The sequence below is a fragment of the Pleurodeles waltl genome, chromosome 3_1 (genome assembly GCF_031143425.1).
Source record: "Pleurodeles waltl isolate 20211129_DDA chromosome 3_1, aPleWal1.hap1.20221129, whole genome shotgun sequence".
In the NCBI taxonomy this organism is placed as follows: Eukaryota; Metazoa; Chordata; class Amphibia; order Caudata; family Salamandridae; genus Pleurodeles; species Pleurodeles waltl.
The window spans coordinates 568,246,398-568,269,175 of NC_090440.1; the positions used below are offsets into that span (position 1 = coordinate 568,246,398).

Consider the following 22,778-nt stretch of genomic DNA (forward strand, 5'->3'; position numbering starts at 1 on the left):
GGTTCAGAGAAAGGTACCCACTATCCCCTTTCCGTTTTTGTCATGGTCAGAGAACCATTCTCAGACAGTAATAGAAAGAAGGGGATGGTACTCGGTAAACACAGAGCAATTCTATCAGTCTCTGCAGAGGACATGCTCTTGTGTATTAAGACTAGAACAATGACCTATTTTTGCTAATTTGTGACTTTGTTGTCTTTGAACTTGAATCTGATTCAGTCGATTGGTGTAAATCCAAGATGCTCCTTCTCACATCAGATACATACACCATGGGTTGGCAGTAATTGGTTTTAACTGGTGCCACACAGGGATTACATGTTTTGGAATATTCATGAGAAGCTCAAAGATTTATAGAAACAATGATTTGATTTTCCTGGAGTTGATGTGGGAACAATTATCATTGGTTCCCCTTATCAAGGGCAGAGAAAGTCTCCATTGTTCATTTCTCATGAGATGATTAATTATTTTTTGGATATTAGTTGTCATCCTAATAAAGACATTCTTAAATGGGCAGAAGTCTAGTGTAACCTGTTGGCAGTCATGAACTAAATTAGCAGTCCACATAGAACAGGAGTGAGGTTAATCTCTTCACTTCCCTGAACCAACTGATAACCATGTAATGGATAGTATGCAGTAGATTTGAGGAAAGGACCATGGGGCAAGGGAGCGATAAACAAAGATACTGGATATTTTACTCCTCTTGTTACTGATGGACTCAACCTACTCTACAGAAGGGTTTATATCTAAACCAACCTGAACTCTTTCAGTATTTTACTTGATAAGGTTGAGTACTCTCCACCTAATGTGACAAATAATACCCTGTGACAGTCTACATATTTTAATTTCTCTGTGGATGGCTGGCACTCTAGAACTTTCTGAAGGTGAAATACAAGTGCAGCCTCAATGAAAGATGTACAAAAGTAAGTACCTGAGTCATAATACTTGTTTCTATATCATTCAGTGATTCATAAGTTAAAGCGGTGCTCTTAATACTTCATATTATAATATGACTCCTGGGTGTCCAGGTCTTCCCACCACTGGTTCTATGGGGGGGAGGGGACAGCATCACTGGCCTATCTTAGGATGCCACATAATCCCTCCACCCCTGTCCCTATCTTCCTGCACAGCATTTTTGGACCATCCAATATTTGGCTATCAAATTTTCTTAGTGAAGAGCTCCTCTGATGGCTTCAGCTCCAATCCTAGCTGATATCACTGCCACATCCCTTCCTACCAAACTTCAAAGGAGAGCCCCTCCTGTGTTGACTACAGATGTCTGGACTCCCTTCTTTCTTCAGAGAGCATGAGCTGTCGCAGCCCATGTGAAGTGTGACGGCTAATTATCCGATGCAGATTTCCCCTATACCCCTTCTCTCTCTTTTCCAGGAACCGCTAATTGCACCTCTTGTGTTGGAAGGCCTTTATTGCCTATTCTTGGGAGCTGAGTAATTAACTTGGTGCAGCTGGTGGGACAAAGGGCTGGAATCTGATTATGAGCTGCGTCAGAGAAATATGACATTTCTTGATGTATATGTGAGTTATTTCGACCTACAAAATCAAACTCTTCATGCATCGTTTATTCCAGTTTGACACATTAGTGGACTGTGAAGTGCCTATCTGCACTTTAGCTATATGTACAATACATTAAAACACTACATATTATCCAGTAAGCCTTACTGACCTATCTACAAATGGCCACTAATATTTTAAGTCCTACCACAGCCCATCACCTATCCTTACGGTGTCCCTTCTGTGCCAGGCTACTCGTGCACAATGGTAGTCTCCACCTGCCCAGTGCCCCTTGGCATAGTTGCGCTACAGTGGCCTCATCTTAAATGGTGGACATTAATGGTATAATCACGATCTGTCCAGTTACTGTGAGTGCGACTCAGGTGGTGAAACTCACACATTGCAAGGGTCTAAAAACAAGGCGATCAAAAGCGAAACAACCTGGTGGACTAAATGGGAGGAACCTATTTGCCACACTAGTGAACACACTTCAAAGTCTAACTTTTTGCATAATGCACACCCGAATTTTGAGAGAAACATCTGTCTGCTATCAAGATTTGTGGTACACCACGTAAACAAATGATATGTGCAAAAATTTGTGCTAACTTTTTCAAAGAGGGCAACCAAGGTAATGTAACAAAATGTTCCATCTTACTCAAATGATCCTCAATCACAGTTATAACAATTTTGATACTGTATGCCGTGATCTGAGAGGAACAGTTATTGGTCTAACAAGACCAGTGGATTTTGTTGTGAACTTTTAATTTGACCGCAAACAACACCTGTCTGTACATATTGCTTTACATCAGCAGGGAATGGTGACTTCCAGAAAGGCCTTCTAACTGCCGCTATTGTTTTAGTTATTTCAGGATGTCTATCAGTCTTAGAGTCCCAGATCATGAAGCCAACTCAGAGCTTGTTGTTTTAGTTACACTAAAGGTAATTACAAAACCTTTCCCTGATATAACAACTGGTCTGTCTCATGTCTATCTCATTCTCTCTTACTCACACTTTATCAATAGGCTGGTTACACTGTGCATACTTTTATGAGAAAAGCTACCACATTAATTAAACCTATTGTATGGTTATTCTGGATCTCAACGGGCAAGATCTATGGAATTTCACTGACATTGTAATTCTCAATAAAGCATTCACTTTACCTTTGCGAGGACTAAGTTGCTAGGATAAAGTTTATAACTAATCACAAAGTCTTAATCGGCAAAGAGCACTATCCATCTGAACTGTATAGTAGTCGGCACCATAGTGGACTTTGGAAGCCGTAAATTCCTGTGGTTGGGGAATACCCTTATGCTTGCTTTTCTTATACCATGTCTCAGTTTATCAAATGATCTAATTACCCAAGGTTCTTGGTAATGGTGTAATTTGATGACGCAGGAGAGAATTTGTACAAAGAATAAGCCACTGGATGCACCTCCCCAGTGGCTGGATTTCTTAAAGACTCATCATTCCCCATAGCATGCTATGAGGCACCTGTCTCAACAATGAATAGAAGTTCAGTATTTGGATGTTGCAAAATGGGAGCATAAGAAAACTGCTGCTGAAAAAAATTAAAAGCTCGATAAGCTTCTTTAAAGCATAAAGGTAGCACACTTATGAAAGAAATGGTAATTGGTTTATCTATCTCAAGACTAGAACACATTGCAAAGCTTTTATAGAAGTAAGAGTAGGTTGGTGAATGCTGAAACATACCATTTCTTCATTTTAATTCCCCATGGGCTGATCAGACACCTCGAAAATTCAGCTGAAGTGGAATGAAGTACTCATTTATCACAGTTTAGCAAAAAACATGATGGTCTCTTAATCTTTGCAACACTGCCTGATCATGTTTCACAGATCTTTCAATGGATTCAGAATAAATCAAAATATTGCCTGGGTTCACACTGCAAAATACACCCAAAACCCTCTCAGTCCCCACATCAGCGACAACTACCCCATCAAAATCATGAACACCATCCACTCCGGCTCACTGTCTGACCCCTGCCCTCACCACATCTTCAACAAAGCAAGCTCGATCATCGCACCCCAACTCTTGAAGATCACAGCAGATCCTTTGAGTCCACCACCTTCCCGGAAAGCTGGAAACACGCTGAGATCAGTGCCCTCCTCAAGAAACCTAAGGCAGACCCAAAGGACCTCAAGAACTTCCAGCCCATCTCCATGCTCCTCTTCCCGTCAAAAGTCATAGAGAAAATTGTCAACATACAACTGACCCGTTTCCTCGAGGAGAACAGCACTCTGGACCCATTCCAATCCGGATTCCGCAGCAACCACAGCAGCGAAACTGCTCTCATCGCGGCCACCTACGACATCAGGACCATGCTGGACAATGGCGTAACTGCGGCCCTCATCCTCCTGGACATCCTAGCCGTGTTCGACACCGTTTGCCACCACACCCTATGCGCACCCCTCAGCAATGCAGAAATCTGCGACAGAGCCCTGGACTGGATCACCTCCTTTCTCACCGGCAAGACTCAGTCCGCCTCCCTCCATTCCGCTCTGAAGCCACCAAAACCATCTGTGGTGTATCCCAGGGTTCGCCCCTCAACCCAACCTTCTTCAACATCTACATGGCTCCGCTTCCTAACATCGCCCGATCTCACAACCTAAACATCATCTCATGTGCCGATGACACCCAGCTAATTATCTCCCTCACCAAGGACACTGCCAAGACCAACCTCCACGAAGGAATGAAGCCCATCGCCGAATGGATGAAGAACAGCTGCCTTAAACTGAATCCTAACAAGACTGAGGTCCTCATCTTCGGCTCCACCCCTTCCGCATAGGACAACTCCTGGTGGCCTGCCACACTGGGAACTGCTACGACACCCATTCATCCTGGACTCCTCACTATCTATAACCCAGCAAGTCAACGCCATCTCCTCCTCCTTCAACACCCTCTGCATGCTTTGGAAGATCAACAGACATTCCATGAAATTCTTCACGAACTAAGCACTCCGGGACCTCGTATTTCAAAAGGTTCATTTATTTAGGCTCCATTAAATTCGTTTTCAGCACAAAAACCACCCGCCCATGCTTTTTGAAGATCTACAAATGGATCCCCATTGAAACCAGTAGAACAGTCACCCAAGCCCTCGTAAGCAGCAAACTGGACTACGGCAATGCCCTCTATGCACGAACGCAGGAACCACGGCCAAACTTCAGAAAAGACTGCAACACATCCAGAACGCCTCTGCACGCCTCATCCTGGACATCCCTTGCCACTGCCACTGCCACATCACAGCCCACCTGGGAGACCTGCATTGACTTCCGGTCAATAAGAGAATCACCTTCAAAATCCTCACCCACGCTCACAAGGCACTGCACAACACCGGACCAGAATACCTCAACAGACGGCTGTCCTTCTACACCCCGACCTGACAGCTTCGCTCTGCTGACCTTGCCCTCGCCACCGTCCCACACATCAGCAGATTATTCTCGCACCTCGCCCCCAAGACGTGGAACACTCTTCCCACCCACCTGCTTCAGACCAAGGACCTCCTTACCTTCAGGAAACTTCTCAAGACTTGGCTGTTGGAGCAGTAGCAGCCCCCACCCTCAGCGCCTTGAGACTCTCACAGGTGAGTAGTGCGATTTATTGAGTCCCTCATCTGCTAAGGATGAACAATAGAAATAGAGACTTCTCACTAGTATTCACCATACTGATTGTCTACCCTAAAAATACCTAAATATTCTTGCTTTGTGAGGGATAAGGGGTACGCTCTACTTCTAAGGTCACAACAAATCAAAAATAATACATATTCCTTTTAAGAGGTGTGGGTTCCAGGTTGGTTACTCCTTGTTCTTGCCTACTGTGGTTAAAAGGGTTACTGGTTAAATCAGAGGTACTGGGTACCTGTATGATTTTAGTTGCGCGTTATAGTCAATACAGGGTCTTAACACTCCGCCCCCGCCCCCAAAACCCCTGTTCTCCGGCACAAACATAAAGGAAAGTCTGGGCTGATGATATGATAAAACCATTAGCTAAGTATTGTGTGAGATATTCTGTCTCTGACTCTGTAATTGGATATATACAACTACATATATCTAGGATTAGATGATCCAGGTTTTAGGTCAATTTTACAATCTTAACCAGTGCCTGGAGGTGACATACTTTCCCTTTTTCTTGCCAAACACATCAAACAGTCCTCCTAACAAGAAGGCAGGGTAACTGTACAGCTAATAACAGAAGTTGTCATTATCCCAGTTGGTGCCTTTAAAGGACGACTGTGAGCTTTTGCACCAGATAATAAGCAATGATTCATGCAATTATGAGAATTGTTTTATATGTTTGTTGCTGCCAGATATATCTAACGTTAACCGTGGCATGCCCCAAATCAGCTTGAAGTGAGGAGATTTTCAACAACATATACATAATCTTTAAATAGGTCTTTTTTTGTTTTCCTAACTTGAATGAGGGTCCTCTCCCAATACCTTAACTGCATAGGTTCCAAGCTATCTAAAGTTTTTTTTTTTTTTCTTTTCTATGGTTGGCCTGGTGCCAGAATCTTCTCAAAGATCCGCTTATTTCAATGATGATCCAATTGTATCACCAAATCTAAGCTCTGCACACTTTTTAGGATTAACATTATGCAGTTCATACTGTTTAAAAAATGATGGAACCTTTTTAGGATCACCTACAAATCTGTCTAGAGGTGCTAAAAGCATTAAGCATTGTACTTGTGGATATAAATCCACATAACACTTCGAAGCTCATGCTGCAGGAGGTAATATCCAAGAGGGAGTGGTTTTGGATTCTGAAGGCAATAGGATCTGACAGGCATCTTTGCTTTCCAGTTTCAACAAGGAAGCTAGTTCTTTTTTTACTTGAAATATCTCAGATTGCAAGGTCTTACTCCAAGATCTCATTAGACTGACGTCCTGTTGTAGTTTGGTTACTGTGCATAGGGTTTGAGATATGGTGATTTTAGAATTCATTACTCCTGTTGGAGTTAAAACATGAGCTAGGCATTCTGTTGGATTTGCACTGGAAACCTGGCAATCCTAATTCAGCAGGAACGATGCCACATTGCTTCCCTTTCTGAACCACCTGATAGCCATGCTATGTTTGTTGGCAGTGGATTGGGGGAAATAGGAGAAGGGCATGAGAAAGCGAAATACACTTTGTTCACCTTCACACTGCATTTTCTTGCAGCTGGACTTAACGTGAACTTCCGAGACATCGATACCTAAAACATGAATAAACTCTTTTAGTATTTCACATTTTAGTTTCAGCAGTAAGATAACTAATGGCACTTTGTGCATTTTACTGGGAATTACCTAAAATGCTTCATTGGATTCCAAACAGTTTGGCCTAGCTCATGAATCTACACTTTTTCATATGCAGCGCACTAGCTAGGCTGCAGTGAGGTGTTTGGGTCTTATTCCATTGTTTGCAGCAGCAGAAGATTTAAAGATTCTTCCCATGATTCCATACTCTGGTACTATCCTTTGGTCCAGACATTCTGGAGGGGTAACATGCAGGCTCTAGCTAGTATCCTGGGAATAATTGTCAGCCTGAAATTGTTGTGAGACCTGCTGGGATTTTTAAACTTCCATGGTGCCCCTTGCTAGGCTTCTCAGGCTGGCTCAAAGGAGGTAACATTTACTTGGATTGCTCCTTGGAACTTCTTTCGGAACAATTAGCTCTCTGATATGATTCTGTGACCTGGAGTTCAAAAGACACCCACCAAAGGATGTGTATGTCTGAATTTTTAAAATAAATGTCTAACTTGAGGATGGTATTCCCAGCAGACTCTTCCAATGTACTCAGCCAAATGTGCAAGGTAATACTAAGGAACCCAATCACAAAGGTAAACTTGATCATAAATATATGTTTACAGCCACTTGTATCTTTTAAAAGTGCTGAGATCAATGCTACGTATGCAGAGTCCTACGCACCCATAAATCCCACCCTTAAGGTGGTGATATTGGCATTCCTGGGCATTCCAAGACCTGGTTGGTCTTGAAAGGTAGTGGATACCTGTAAACAACCACATTTTTGGGCATTCGCAAGCTCTTCTCATTCCCTTTTCCAGTCTGCAAAGGGTTGTTGTTTTACTCTTTCGTGAAAGGAAAGATTAATTAATCAACCCCCAATTTGGAGGAGGTGGGTAGGAAGGTAAATATATTCCACAACATTTTTTTTTTTTTTTTTTTAAATATAATTTTGCACAGGTGATCCAATTTCCCTAGTGAGGAGTTCAGTAATAATGAACTCCCCACTGGGGACATTGGACCCTCTGCAGACAGCGATAGGGTAAGATTCAGATTAGAATATAACACGACTTCCCAGAACTTCTTATGGGAACCTGCACCTGGTGCTGTGTTCTGTGCACATTCTTGGGAATTTTCATTAATTCCAAAAAGTATTAATTCGGCTCTCAACCATAGATGTAACTCTTTCAGAATGTATGTACTAATGTATTGTGAAATAGTTCCCACATATATAATTGCTGCACATAACATGTGGTCATGTTTAATATGCTGTATTCACCAATGGCTAGAGTTTGAGCCTTTGATGTGCCAATCAACCTAAAAAATAAGGAGGTGGCTTTCAGCCCTTTTTGTTTTTTCCTTTTTTACTTCTATTCTTGTCTTTTAATGATGTAAAACAGTTGTTCTTTCCATTTTGACCTCTGTGAGCCCCCACTACATAGCTGCTGGAAGATGGGGACCCCGATCTAAATAATTTCTAACAGTTTGAGCCTCAAAATAATACAAATACAGAAACTAGTATACCTCAAACAAATACAGAAATTAGAAGTATTTTATTTAATTCACAAACAGAAAATATGTGAAAAGCAAAATTGTGTTTTATGGTAATGGGGAGCCTTTAAAAAATCAGTTTTATTTTTTAAAAGACAAATTGACATGCTACACTCTAGCACAGTAGTTCTTAACCTTTTAGCTTTCTGCGTACCCCCACGTCATCACTACTGGAACCCGGGGTGCCCCACTGAATCATTATTGGAATCTGGGAACCTATAGTGAGCCTTTATTGGAAGCTGGGGACCCCAGCCTAAGCATTTCTGATAATTTGAATCGTAATACAATAAATACGAAACAAGCATTGAACAAACAAATACTCAAATGATTAAATATTTTCTCTAATTCAAAAACAAATATAGAAAAATAATTTTAATAGGAATGCTGGAATGTTTCTAAATTCAATAGAGGCTGTTCTTCATACTATCTTCTGTTTTATGCATTTGCATTGCTCCCACGTATTAGTCTGAGGATACTAACTTAAATTTGGGCGGCCAATTTCAAATTCCGTGACATTTACTGAACATTTGATTTTTTTCAATTGTACATTTTACTCCTTTATTTATATACACTTTACTAATATGTTAATATTATTTAATTTTCTAAGCAGTTGCAGACTCCCAGAGTACGCTTTGCGGACCCCCAGGGGTCCCTGGACCACAGGTTAGGAACCAATGCTATAGCATATCACTTTCTCTTTTTTTGCTTCTAGTGCATGCTTCCTTTTTGTCGGGCATACTGTGCTTCTTCAATTGAGGAAAACAAGATTCTGTACTCGATTCAGTTTGCTGCATTTGCACTGCTCCAAAAAATCCAGATATTGGTACTTACTCAACAGTTTGTGTTCCTGTTTTATGGTCTGTTGAGCTGGTTCCCACTGTTCCCTGATATTATCATAAACATTGCCTGCAGCAAGCACAACTGCAGATAGTCTCTCATATCTTGAAAAAACCTATACAATGTGTCTGTACAAGTTGAAAATGTCCTGTGTTTGTAAATGTTTAGTTTAGTTTAGTTTAGTTTTTAAAATGTATAGAGCGCATGGCGACCCAAGGGCATCCCAGCGCTAAAGCAGCAAGGCACGAATAGATGGAAGGATCGATACTAATTACAGAATAAAATAGTTTTAAGCTTTTTCCTGAATAGGCGCTCCGAGGATTCATAACGGAGCTCCATGGGAAGGGCGTTCCAAAGGTGGGCAGCCTTGCTGGAGAAGGAGTTGATGCCCCAAGCTCTCTTAGACCGAGGGATGTGTGCATACCTAAGAGAAGGTATATGCAGGAAAATACGTTTCCTCAGAGAGATGGGACCCTTACCATGTAGGACCCTGTGGACAATGCAGAGAGATTTAAAATGGATCCGTTCTTTGATGGGGAGCCAGTGAAGAGTAGAGATAGCAGATGTGGCGGACGAATATTTTGAGGAGTGAGCAAGAAGCTTAGCAGCTGCATTTTGCACTCTTTGCAGTTTCTTTATAACATAAAGTGGAGAGCTGAGGAACAAGGAGTTTCCATAGTCCAGCTGGGAAAGGATTAAGGCTCGAATGAGGATTCTTCTGGCCGTAGGAGGGAGAAGGGTGAGAATCTTTCTGAACATGTGCATGAGACTAAAACAGGTAGAGGAAACTTTGCTGGCTTGTGAGTCCATAGTAAGCCGGGGGTCAAGCATCACTCCTAGAGTCTTAACTTGAGGTTTGGGGGGAGGAAGAGTACTGAAGGCGTCTGAAAGCGATGGGAGAGGAAGAGCGGGGGAACCATTGCCCAGGACCAGAACTTCCGATTTTCCATCGTTAAATTTGAGTTTGGACTCATTCATCCATTTGGCGATGTCACTCATACAGCGGGAAAGGTTAGCACCGACGAGTCTCCAGAGCTGGAGAGGGACACCACCAACTGAGTGTCATCTGCATAGGTGACCAGTGACAGATTATGAGGGGCGATCACTTTAGCTAATGGTGACAGGTAAACATTAAAGAGAGTGGGGCTAAGGGACGAGCCCTGGGGGACTCCACATGCCAAATGTGAGCCTCCTTTTATAGCTGTCTGCTTTGCTCATGGGGGCAACTTTTATTTTGATGTCTGTACCTATTTTCTGTCCCAGTCTGTCTCTGCTGATTATAGTCTAGTTGTGACATTACTAGTCACCTACATTCAGAATATGACGTAGCTACACAACCGACATAGTTTATTTGTTTTTAGTTGTGTCATCACAGGGCCTTCTTCCAGAGCCAACAAACAGTGTGAAAGGTAGGGCAAGTAGTAATATTACAGCTACTGTTTCAACAGTTAAATAATAACTTGTTTTCTTCTGATCGGTTACCCAAAATGGACAGTAATTAGCAGAAAGAAGACCTTTATTGCAGCAAGCTTATTTGTAAAACTTAGGACCAGGTATACAAAGCAATTTAGTGGCTGCAAACTCTCAGCAGATTCTCCAAATCGTAGGATTTGCACATCTAAATGGCTTTTGGGAATGTACTAAACTAATTTTGCAGTTCGGTAATAGGTTACCAAATTGTAAGATGGGTTTAGAAAGGCATAACAAATCGCTGTTTGGAAAGTGTGTGTTTAATAGAGATTTAGTATATGTATCAATAAATTTTCAAAAAAGATATAACTTTTTTTGAACTAAAAAAGTCGCATTTAAAAAAATAAAATATTTAATATGTGATCATAGACATGGTGATCTACTTACCCTAGCAAGTCACGATCTCTGCGATAGCCACCAATTCGGTGAGTTGCAATTTGCATAAGGATTAATGCGGTAGGTTGGTTTGCGGCCTGTTACAAATGACATTTTTTTAACTGACCTGGGCAGTGCCTCCTTGTGGCCCCCTGCACTTGTTCTCTACCAGCCTTTTCATGGTGGGGAAACCGCCATGAAAAGGCTGGCAGAAAACAAAGTTGTAATCAGCCAGGCGGCGCTGACTTCTGCGTGCCTTGGCTGACTATAACCAAGACCGCCGTCAGCCCATTGGGAACAATGTTCCCGGCAGTCCGGTGGTTGGACTGCCCCGAATGCGGCGGTCCGTCCGTCAACGTGAGCGTGGCAGACCTCGGACCGCCACACTTGTAATGAGGTCCTTAGTGCTTATTTTACATATCTGCACCCCTTGTGTTTCATATAAAAGAGCAAGAAAACAAGGATTTAGGCTTTTTGTGGAAGAGTGATGGTACAGCCATGTAGTATAAAAAATAAAAATACCATCTGCCTCAAATTAATATTATTTGCAAGTCATTTGGGGATTTCATATTCTCATAAAGAAGCATGACATTTAGGTCTCTTCCTTTAATTGGACACATTGGTTACTTGCAATACCTTTATAATGTGCAACAGAGGCTTTATTTTAAATCTCATGGTTAGAAAAATAGTTATGTAACGGCTTTAAAAAAAGAATCTGTCTACTGGGCCAGAAGCCCCACTGGCGGATTTAAATCCATACCAGCTTCTTGCGAATACATCCAAAAGACGTTTGTTAGATATGCATGGATTTACCAGCATTTACCATGTATTTCAGTTTCATTAATAATTTTGAACTTAATCTGGAGTTATTAATGTTGGAATCCTATTTTTTTGTATGCTCTTCAATTATATTTCAGCAGACACAGACCTGAAAAGGCCCAGAAATGTCGTCAATTATGATGTGCAGCATGTAGTGCACACATTAACTAGTGTACCACCATGTTTTTCTCATTGCAAATAGAAGTTCATTTTTCTGTCATCAGCAAGGTGTTGTACTGAGCATGGCGAGTGTTGTGTTATTATATGCGTTGTCCTTTGCTCACCGTAGCTGGTAAATTTCCGGGTTTATGTTTGCTGAGTCATAACTAATCTTTAACAATTTGTTTAGTGAAATTCTGTTTTTTACTGTTGTATTGCATTCACCTTCCATGTACCCATTGTGTGCTGCACCTGGCCTATGACCTTCCTTCCAACTCTGCAAATAAACTCCACTTCTCACAGCTGTGCACAGAGGGTTGGCCATGAGGCCTAGCCTGTAGCTAGACTTGCTACCACCCATCTAAACACCCTACCAGGGCCTTTACCCAACGATCGATTGGCCAGAATATTTTACATGTTTATGAATTAAAAGCTGTGATTTTTGCAGCATGTGAGTGGGAGCCTCTCCAACACCAGCATTTGGAAAGTCTAGATGCGCCGATCACAATCGAGAAACTTCGACTTGCAGTTTGAATACTACCGCTCGACCAGACACCTGGGCCAGGCGGCGTGCCGGTCAGCTTCTACAAGTTGTTGGTACCTGAACTGGGAGATGACCTGATCAAGCTGTTCAACTCTTTCACTCACACAAAACAAGCCACACCTCCACAATGGCCACAGCGGGGATATCACTTATTCCTAAATCAGGAAAAGACTTGACACTGTGCTCTTAATATTGCCCTATCGCCCTGCTGAACATAGACGCAAAACCTTTTACTACGATCTTGGCTGCCAGGCTTGAACACACTCTTCTGAGCCTTAACCCTGACCAAGTGGGCTTTATTCACAACAGACCGGGAGCAGACAATATACGTCGTGTGGCACATCTAGTAGAGTAAGCACATCACTATCGTTTACCGGCATGTCTTCCATTGCTTGATGCGGAGAAAGCTTTTTGACTGGGTAAACTGGGCATTTCTCCACGCAGTCTTGATTTTAAATAGGTATAGGCCCGAGCATGATCTCCAGTATTATAGCTTCCTGTGTTGCCCCAGTGGCTACCATTTGGGTCAACGGACATACATAGACCCCATCAAAATTTGCAAAAGACCGAGACAGGGCTGTCCCTTGTCGCCCCTCTTATTTTCTTTTATTTGCCTTAGCAGTAGTACCCTTAGCCATCACCATTCGCCGCACCAAGGAGATAGAGGACATCGCCTTTGGAGGTCAGGTACATAAGATTAACTTGTTCTGTGATGAACTGTTGCTATCCCTCTCGCTACCCGCCACTTCCCTCGCAACCATGGGACTTTAAGGTGAACATGTCCAAATCGAGTATCTTCATCCTCATGGTCCCGGCACAAGACATGCCTAAGTTACGGGACTTGGCTGTGTTTCTGTGGTCCTTTGACAAGATAAAGTACCTGGGACTTAATCTCACGCTCGCTACCTGTGCGGACTTGGAAGACACCCAGAGATGTTAACCTCTCCATATTTTTCGGTTGGGGTGGGTCAACGTGGCCAAGATGAACATTCTACTGCAAACCATTTTATCTATTCCAGACTCTACCCTCCCCAATCCTGCAAGATGACATCACAGAACTACAGTGTAACATTTGCACGTCTACATGGACCAGGAAATGACCTTGAATCTCCAACGCGCTTCTGATGCAGCCCCGCAATAGAGGAGGCCTAGCTTGCCCTAACCTTTTATAATATTATTGAGCAGCACACTTGCGCTACAAGTCTGCCTGGGTAGCACAGGAAAGTGGGTTTTGCTGGTTTCATATGCACAGAGCTGTTGCATGCTGATCGCCATGGGACCTTGCCTGGATACATGACACGCCTGCCCACACAGCGTGTACATTGCCACCCTAACCAAGACAGTCCTAGAAATCTGGGACAAGCTAGCGCTCACAAAGGGATGGACCGCCTTTCCTGCCCCTAACACCCCTATTGCATGCAATCCTGCTTTTGCTCTCTGTGTCCCCGCATGCCTTTAGGGACTGGACAGACAAAGACTGCAGGACACTGTATGACCTATTTGTGGGGACCACTATAAAAAATTGTGAGCAATGTTAGGAAGAATACAACCTTCCTGACACAGCTTGGATGCAATACCTCCAGCTGAGACTCTGGACACTTGATACCCCAGTATACCCAGTGATCATTTGACTGTACACCCCCTTTGAGGAATTAGTGAGAGCCTATGGTGGCGCCCGAGAACTTATCTCCAACACCTACTGCACAATTCAGCATACCACACCCACCTGTACTCTCCCCAGCCTAGCACGTTTGGGTGCGTCCACCTCTGAAGAGAACACCTAAACAATAGGGCACTTTGTGGGATGACAAACCAAACACAAACTGCAGTATCTACCTAATTGAAAACTGCATATAAACTCATGTTTCAGAGTACTGTACACCCTCCCGCCTCTCCACAATTTTTCCTGGCCTCTCTGACCTTTCCTAGTGATGCTGGCGATAACGCAGAGAATTTTGTCATATCTGGTGGTCTTGCACCCTTATCGCTACATTTTAGAAGGAGGTCCTCAGTCACATTAAAGCCGCAGTAGGGTGCCTTTTATCTTATGGTGATACTTGGGTGCAACTTTCACCTTTTTAAGGCGATGACTCACGCTGAATGAACACTCTTTAGCTATGTGCTGCAAGTGGCTAGGCAACTGGTAGCACTCGCTTGGAATCAAACAACTCCGCCGCACCATGGCGCAGTGGTTTAGCCGACTATGGCATATACTGTCAATGGAACAACTCACCCACAGTTTAACTAGAACTGAGGCTAAATTACAAACTACATGGCGCCCCATGATACACTACCTTACCCGTATTGAATTCACATGCTTTAACCCACCGGGACTCAGGGCATTGCAGGTATTCACCTGATTCCCTCAAAAATGTTTGTGAATTAATAGCTGTGCACGAATTCCCCTGGAATGAGGGGACAAGGCTATCCAAGACTGCACAATAGGCTCATGACACCAACACACGGTATCTACTTAGACGTATTATATGTTTGTAAAATTTGAATATGGTTCATACTTGTTTACTTGCCTCCTGCTTACCCTCTCTCACTTATACCCCTTTCTGGCTATGTGCTGTACCTGGCAAAATCTTCTTCGTAAACTCCAGCATCATGCATATGTTGTACATGACCTGTGTTTGTGACTATGGATATCATGTAATGCCAGAATAGCGTCTACATAGAGTGCTGGTAGTTTGTTAATGCTGTATTACTTACCTGTATTCAACATTTCAAGAGACTCAAACAGTAAAAACGTGATTTTTAGGAAAATGTAGAGTTATTTATTATTTTGTTTGTACTTGTGGCTGAATACTAAATGGCAACTCTTCAATCATGATTTTCTGCAAAATTGCAGTTTCATTGTGGCAAATGTATTTTCTCCTCTATCATTTTCCACACCTCTGAGTACCCAAGCCCTCCCCTGTATCAGGATCCGCTCACAGTGCTTCGCTGATGTGGATATTTTTCCAGAATCCAAAAATTGTGACTAGCTGAGTAGCAGAAAAAAATGTTTTTGATTGCCTTCATCATCCAGTCACAGTTCTTGAAAAACTCAAAATGTGGTTTACTGAAATCGCAATTTTTGGGTGCATGATTTTAATTGGCAAAAATATGCAAAGGCTTATCCCTTTCATGCTCAACCAGCACTTCCTCACTAATACCACAAATGTTACTAAACCGATTTACACCAAAACACAGAAGGCACGTTTTCTGAGTGAAGTTCTAAAATTATGCCTAGATTGGTGTAAATCTGTCACCAGTTTTTGCTGTAGTGTGAGCAAAATTCCCAGTAGGAGCTAAAATAAGGGACCATGTGTTTTGACCCTCCCTTAACTTTTATACCCTCTACAGAAGTACAAAAAATGTGTCATGCTGGACCTTAGCTTGGATATGCTTAGCGAATGCCATAATTGGTAAAGGTTGTCCATATGGATCAGAAGTTTAAGCAAATGAAAAAATGACTTTTTAGTGGAAAGTGCAGTTGAACCATAACTACACAGTGGCGGTTTCTCCAAAATGGGCAGCTGTAGTCTGATAAGGAGTCGTCTGGTCACACATTGCCACTATTATGAGATGTAGAACATCTGTTGGGTAAACCATGTGTGGACTAGTGAAGTGCTCAGTTTGAGCCTCCTGTGGAGGACTGCTAGCTCCAGTCTTGGCTGCTTCAACTGCCTAAAAACTGAACAGGCCAGGGCAATGTTATGACAAAATCAAGCAGTCTGTTTGCCCAAATGGTAGCCCAGGACTCATGATTTCCTTCATTTTTCATGTCCTCCCCACAGCACCTTTTTATTGTGCTTGAGCTCTTTCCATATTCTTCCATCGTCTTCTGTGTTGACTTGAAACAGTCATTGTATTTTACTACAGGTTTCACTCTTCCAATCCCTCTGTTTCTTTCATTTGCCTAAGCCTCTATCAGAGCTGCGTTTCCATGTCCAATCTGTGACCAGCATTCTGTTTTTAGGTTGAGTGAAAGCGTACCACCTCTTGTATACTTCAGTATACTTCTTGTGGGCTTAAATCAATGTAATTTTTTTGTTTCAATGTCCTTTTAAAAATCCTGATTGCTTAGTGGTCAGTCCTGCCTCTTTGTGCTTCCTTTTCTCATTCGGAGCCGGGACTAACTACTGTATAATTCCACTTTGGTTCTTTATCTCTTGCTTTGAATGACTACTTTATAATGTCTTTGTTGCACCTGTTACACTGTGGGTACTTCAGGCCGTAGCTGCTTGAATTTTATTGCAGCATTCGTCCCTCCCACCTTCGCCCATGTCACTGAAATTCTTTTGCATTCATCCCGGTGCTTTGGACTCTGTTTACGAAAGCCATGCAGGCTACTCGTGTAGGTGCTATGCCCAATGAAGCATCGGGAATCCTGAAGCTGGGTGGGTTCTGGATCAACTTCTCGACAATCCTTTTTGAAGAAGCAAGTTACCCAGAGTCAGACATTTTGTGCGAGGTCGTAACTGCAGAGGGTGTAAAGGACTATGCAAAGAATATTTGCTTTGCATACTGAGCAGCTCATTGTCAGTAAAGAGGAAGAGTCTAAAACATAAACGCTGCTGCCACAAATAACCTATCTGTGTCACTCGACTACACCCTGTAGAATAAATCTGCTGCCATAAATGTTTCTTCCTGCCCTAAGCAGGACCCTTCTAACATCAGGCTACCTATCATTCTGCTTGCCTTCTCCTGACCGTCGGGGCATTCTTTCTTGACCCCGTATGTTCCTCATCTGCCCCCAATTCGCCTTACTCATCACCATTTCAGTCCTTTGTTCCATTCTTAGCACCAACAAACTTGGCTTCACTTGCAATGTCTTTAGTTTGCACCCCGTGTTAGTCCGCTAGCTCTCCCCTATGCCTGCTTCTCATGAAGCCGCCCGTATATCAAATAGGCGTTATATTGAATTATCCTCAGTTACCTGCCAAGGCACAAGGGTTGTTTGAAACTATTATATTGATTGGACCGTAGTTACCACGAAGGACAGAAAGGTTGGTGTGAATAGTGTTACTTTTTATTCTGCCTCATATTTATTTTACTATGTATTTGGGCTCTAATTTGTGGATATTTGAAAACTATATTCACGTACCACTAGAGGAGAAATGGTGGCGTAATGGCTACAGGTGCCGACCTTTGCAAATCAGATTTAAATAAAAGCGATTTTGACTGTGAGGTAAACGGCCGTTAACATTAGGGTGAATACATTCCTTAAACTCGTTAGTGCTTTTGTGAAAAACAAGAGGCAGCTTTACTTTTTTTAATTAGTGTTTTTGTGTGCTACAATCCCTTTTGGTTTATCTGTCTTCAGGGGATTTGTTGCTTTAGTAACCTAGCTTTTTATTTAATTTGGGATTTGTTTTACTTCTACCAACACTGTCATCTCTTCCCCCACACACCCACTGCCCCTCTCACTGCTGCTACCCACTCTCATCTCGCAGTACCACTGCCCCCTCTCATCCCTCACTCATATTACTTGTCTCTTCTGTGTAGTGCCTACTCACAAATGCTATCGTCCTGCATCTCCCCACGGTGTGCACTAGCCTAGCTCTCTCTCTCTCGTGCTTTCTCTCACCCATCTCTCATGCTCTCTCTCTCGCACTATTGCCACCTCTCTCGTGTGGTTAACTTTAGGTCGTCGAGCACAGATTCTGTCCTGTGACTTTTCAAAGTCTCTTTCCCTCAAACAGATGATCTCCTCCTCTTCTTAGGTTGTCTTCTGCGTACACCAAACCTCCCACTTTATGCATTTATCGCCTGCTCTTCCCCTCTTTCTATCTTTGTCACACACTATTTCTGCTCCTCTGTCTCAAGTTTAATACCACTTCCTACACAAACTACCTACCCTCTCATTCTTCCTTTCTATCTATTCTATGCAGCTCTCACCACTATCTATTCACCATTGCACATAATCCCACTACACAAATACACTCTGCAACACAAAATTCCACACTACACAATTCCACAACAATTTCAATATAACCCACATAATTCCACTCCACGCCACCTACATCCACTGCACTCCAAAATAAAACACATAGGTAAAAAACATTCTAATTTGCACACCAATAGCTCTAACTCTCACAAATGCAAGACCTACAACGCCAATAGCTCTAACTCTCACAAATGCAAGACCGATTGTATTGCAAATGTTTTTTTAATTTCTGTTAGAATGAACCCTCCGGCTGACTTATCCTGCCCTTGCCATACATGCGATTTCCATCTAACATTTGGTTTATTTTGTCTGACTTAGGTTCTCAAGTTGATCTTCCTTATTCAAGGACATGGCAGCTCCTGCAGCTGTAAATCCTACTGGTAAGTACAGTGACATTGCTAATGTATTAGTGCCCAGTTCTTGCTCTCCCTTACATCTCTTTTTACATGCCTATAGCAGTACATCTTTACACACGTCCTGCACAGTCAGTGGTCTGATTGAATGGACACCTGTATAAGGATACTTATCATTTTCTGAAGAGATTGGGGACCAAACACCACCAGCACAATGTTAAGTCATGGTTCCCATTACTCAGAGGTAGAGCCACTATCGTTGCTCCTCCCAGTGACATTTCTATTTTCAGACCCCTGCAGGTATGTCCATTATCCATATGTGCCAGTGAAATCCCTGTTTATGGGGATTCGAATTTAATTGTGTGAAGTTGTGTATTCCCTTCCCATCATGCCCACATAAAAACATGAGCAGTTTTGCACTGCATGCTACTCTCTGATGTGGTGATATAGGATAACAAGCCTTGTCTTAAAGAAAGTCCTGCTCGGAAAGGAACCAAACACGGGCACTTTAAGACGCGGGATAACTTTTGGCACCTTGATTGGAGTCAGGTTCGCAGTTTTTCCTATTTTACCACTGGATCATGGCTGGGTGCTTAAGGCTAGCTGCTCTTTCTCAATAATCTTTGGATAATGTTTGGGGTGAGGCAATCAGTTTTTTTTTATACTATCCATTGGTATGCGTCTGTAGCTCACAGTAACCGCTCAGAGTCCACTGGATCATGTCTGGAGAGCTGGGGCTTTTGGTTTAATCTCATTGCATATTGCTGCTTTTCTGGGGGCTGGGAGACTGGCAGTTTGATTTCATTGCCTAATGGGAGAAACAGAAAGGTTATTTTCTTTGCCCAATTAAATCATGTCCTTGGTCTGACCTGGCAGTTTGCAATTGTAATCCATTGTATGACGTTTGGAGATGGGCAGTTTGATATTTATGTTCATTATATTATTGATAGATGGCTACAAGACAACTGCCTTCAGGCCTGTTTTTTTCTTTTTCTTTACACATTGTATTAAGTCTGGAGAAAATTGTCTGGCAGATGAGTCCCCATGCCCATTGCGTTTGGTCCATCATGAAAATATCGTCTCCAAAAGGATTAGATTGTGCATGGTTGGCAGGAGAACCATTGTAACGTCATGCCTATTTGGTTGTCTGAAGCATTTAAGGAAGAGGGTGTTCCTTCTTACTGGATAGTAGATAGGCCTTAGGAGACTTGCTGACAGTTCAGTTTTGAAAGTTGAGTTGCCTGTGGCTGGCTAACTTCTTAAGGTACAATCTTGTTCTGTGTCTTGTTGCATCTGTAGATCAGTCTCTCTGTAAGTAATCTAACTCCCTGTGACTTATCTGAGTTGTGGATGCCTTGCCTCTGAAGCAAACTTACTTTCCATGTCTTTTCTGATTTATGGGTAACGTCTCACTGAAAGCAAGCTCTCTTTCCATGCATTGAGTGTGTAACTTAATTATAAAGGTGAATTAATTTAGTGTGTTTTCCTCTGTGTAGGGTTAACTTACCTCTGAAGATGGACTCTCCTCCTTACCTTTTCCCTGTGTTTGAGTGACTTCTCAGCAAACTACCTTATAATGCTTCCCTGGCCTAGACAACATTGCTTCTCAAATTTACTTTTTATTGAGACAGGCAAAAGCAGCAACTCTAAAAGCTTTTATCTCGAAAGAGATGCATTCTGGGGAAAGAACACTACCTGGGGGGGACTTTCACTAACTGCGGTTCTTGGAGCCTTGGAGGCTGAATCTCTATGGGAGCAAAATGTATCATATTTTATCTTTAAAACATCATGGAACGAACAAGTAAAAATGACTTCCTTTATTAATGTTAAACAAAAACGTAGTAAAAGGAGCCATGCAAGGCTAATACTAGATATAAAGCCATTTAACCATAGAACTATTTGGCTAGAACATTTAAAGCTATTTCAAAATAAGGCTACTACAATTACGCTTTGGGCTATTATTTTCCTATGACCTATTGCTGATATGGTCTGGCAAGCCCTGCTGAGGAACATGTAAGTTGTGCTTACAACAAAAATGCTTTCTAATTCAGTTACTTTACACTTTCCTATTGAATGAACATGGATATTGGCTTTATAAGGTTTTTAATCAATATGGCATCAGAACGTATCAAGCAATAATTTTCTACATGAAGGGAGAATTTGCTTGTGTGACTGCACAATTTATTAAATTTATGAACAGAATAGGCAGGTTATTAGTAGCAAAGAACTGTAATGAGGATATCTTACTTCTAGAACATAACAGAAGGCCACAAGAGCAGATTGATTATTTTTTCTGAGTTTGGCTGGAAGCAGTATAACATTTTGGTGCTCGCATAGCAAGAACTGCATTTTGGTACACAACTGAATGGCACCTGAACTTTGCTGTCCTTCCCCCTTTTGCTGTTTTTTTTTTTTTTTACTCTCCTGTGGTTTTAAGATTTGTGTACTGTTTTTAAATGTCTGCTATTAACATTTTGCCCTTTTCACAGACTATAGTTATATTTGAGCCTAGCCGTACCATTTTGGCATTAGGCGCCTTTTGGACACTATGCACTTTTTATTTTTTTTATAATGTTTATGGTTTCATTAAACTAAAATAAAAAGATTACTTACTCTCTGCCAAGGTAGGCCATTCCCTATGCTGTGTGCATAATGTGGGTGGTAGCCCATCTGTAAAGGTGAGATTACTGGCGACTTGCCTGTAAAGATGGGTTAACTCTCCATGCCTTGTTGTTTTTCGTTCATGGTATTGTAATGTATCATAGTGTAATGTATGGAATTGCAGGATATGTAGCTCTTTTTGGCTCCTTAAGCACTTTGCAGACCCTAGTTGATGGTTCACATTGTGAGTTCCTTGAATGGGAGAATGGCGTTTGTAGCAATGTATTCTATTAGTGTTGAATATTGCTGTTGTGCATGAAGCCCAGAGTTTGTACTTCCAACTTGGTGTAGTGGCATGTGAGGACGTTTGATGCATGTGGGTGAAAACAAAGAATCATGAGAGTAGATTCACAAGCAGCTTGTACAAACCAGTCAGGGCTGTGGTTATGAGGCATTGAGGCTTGGAGTTTGAGGCTCCTCCTTTAGCTCTTACGTCTGAGCTTCAGTTTTAGGAAGCAAGGTCCCAGCCCATGGATCACATGATGTGCAATATAGAGGGCTTCGAAGAAGATTTTCTAGCACCTGGTAAGCATTGTGCTTTGATGGGAAGTGTAACATGTTTACCTTGAAGGCTTGCCTAACAGCTGAGGTCTGTATTCTAAGCAGTTGACCAATCACTTATGTATTGCGTCTGTTTGTGTAGTCAAATCTTGATAGCACTTTTGCCAAGAATGTCTGCTTCTTCTGTGTGAGGCATAATTAGAGGGAGATTTGTAGTAGAAATCATAACGTGTAGAATTAGCCTTTCTTCACTTTGTTGACTTGAGAATGAAGTGAGCAGGTGGAAATCATAATTAGTTCAAGTTTCTTTACACCATTCGAAGTGGTATGTTTTTACCCCATTTTCAGCATCCAAAAGGGTGTTGATTTCTAGTTTTGCCACTACTCACATGTGAGAATTTCTGTTTTTGTGGAATTAAGTTTGATATGATTCACTAGCATTCATTGCTTCACTATGAAAAGCCATTGATAAGTATTGTTTTTTTTTTACGTGAGAGGTTTGTTAGAGTTTTAAGATGATTTGACTGCTGTCAGCATAGCTGTAGGAGGTGAAGTTGAAAGAGTTCACAGTTTCAAGATGAGGGAGTAGGTAAACGTTGACAGGTAATGGTACATGGTTGAGCCCTGCAGACCACCCAATGAACTGATGGAGGGTGGAGAGTTGATTGGTAGCTCACTTCTAATGTTGGATCCCACTCTCCCTTTCTTGTGCCGTGCTGTTGATTCTCCTGTAAATGCTAGCTCATTCTCTGTGCCCTACGCATGTGTGGGTGGTGTCAGCCCTCTCAAGGGAAGCTCATGCTCGATGCTTTGCCTGTATGTTGATAAC

The 22,778-nt window shown here is 42.2% G+C and overlaps 1 protein-coding gene across 4 annotated transcripts in view; it reads left to right on the forward strand.

Annotated features, from left to right (window-relative positions):
• Positions 1–22,778, forward strand: part of ARNT2 (aryl hydrocarbon receptor nuclear translocator 2) — a 684,205-nt gene that overhangs the window by 12,794 nt on the left and 648,633 nt on the right. For all 4 annotated transcript variants that reach the window (XM_069222996.1, XM_069222993.1, XM_069222994.1 and 1 more), the window contains exon 2: positions 18,753–18,814. In XM_069222996.1, the coding sequence (XP_069079097.1) occupies positions 18,784–18,814 (31 nt within the window). In that variant the 5' untranslated portion in view covers positions 18,753–18,783. The remainder of the gene's footprint in view (positions 1–18,752; positions 18,815–22,778) is intronic.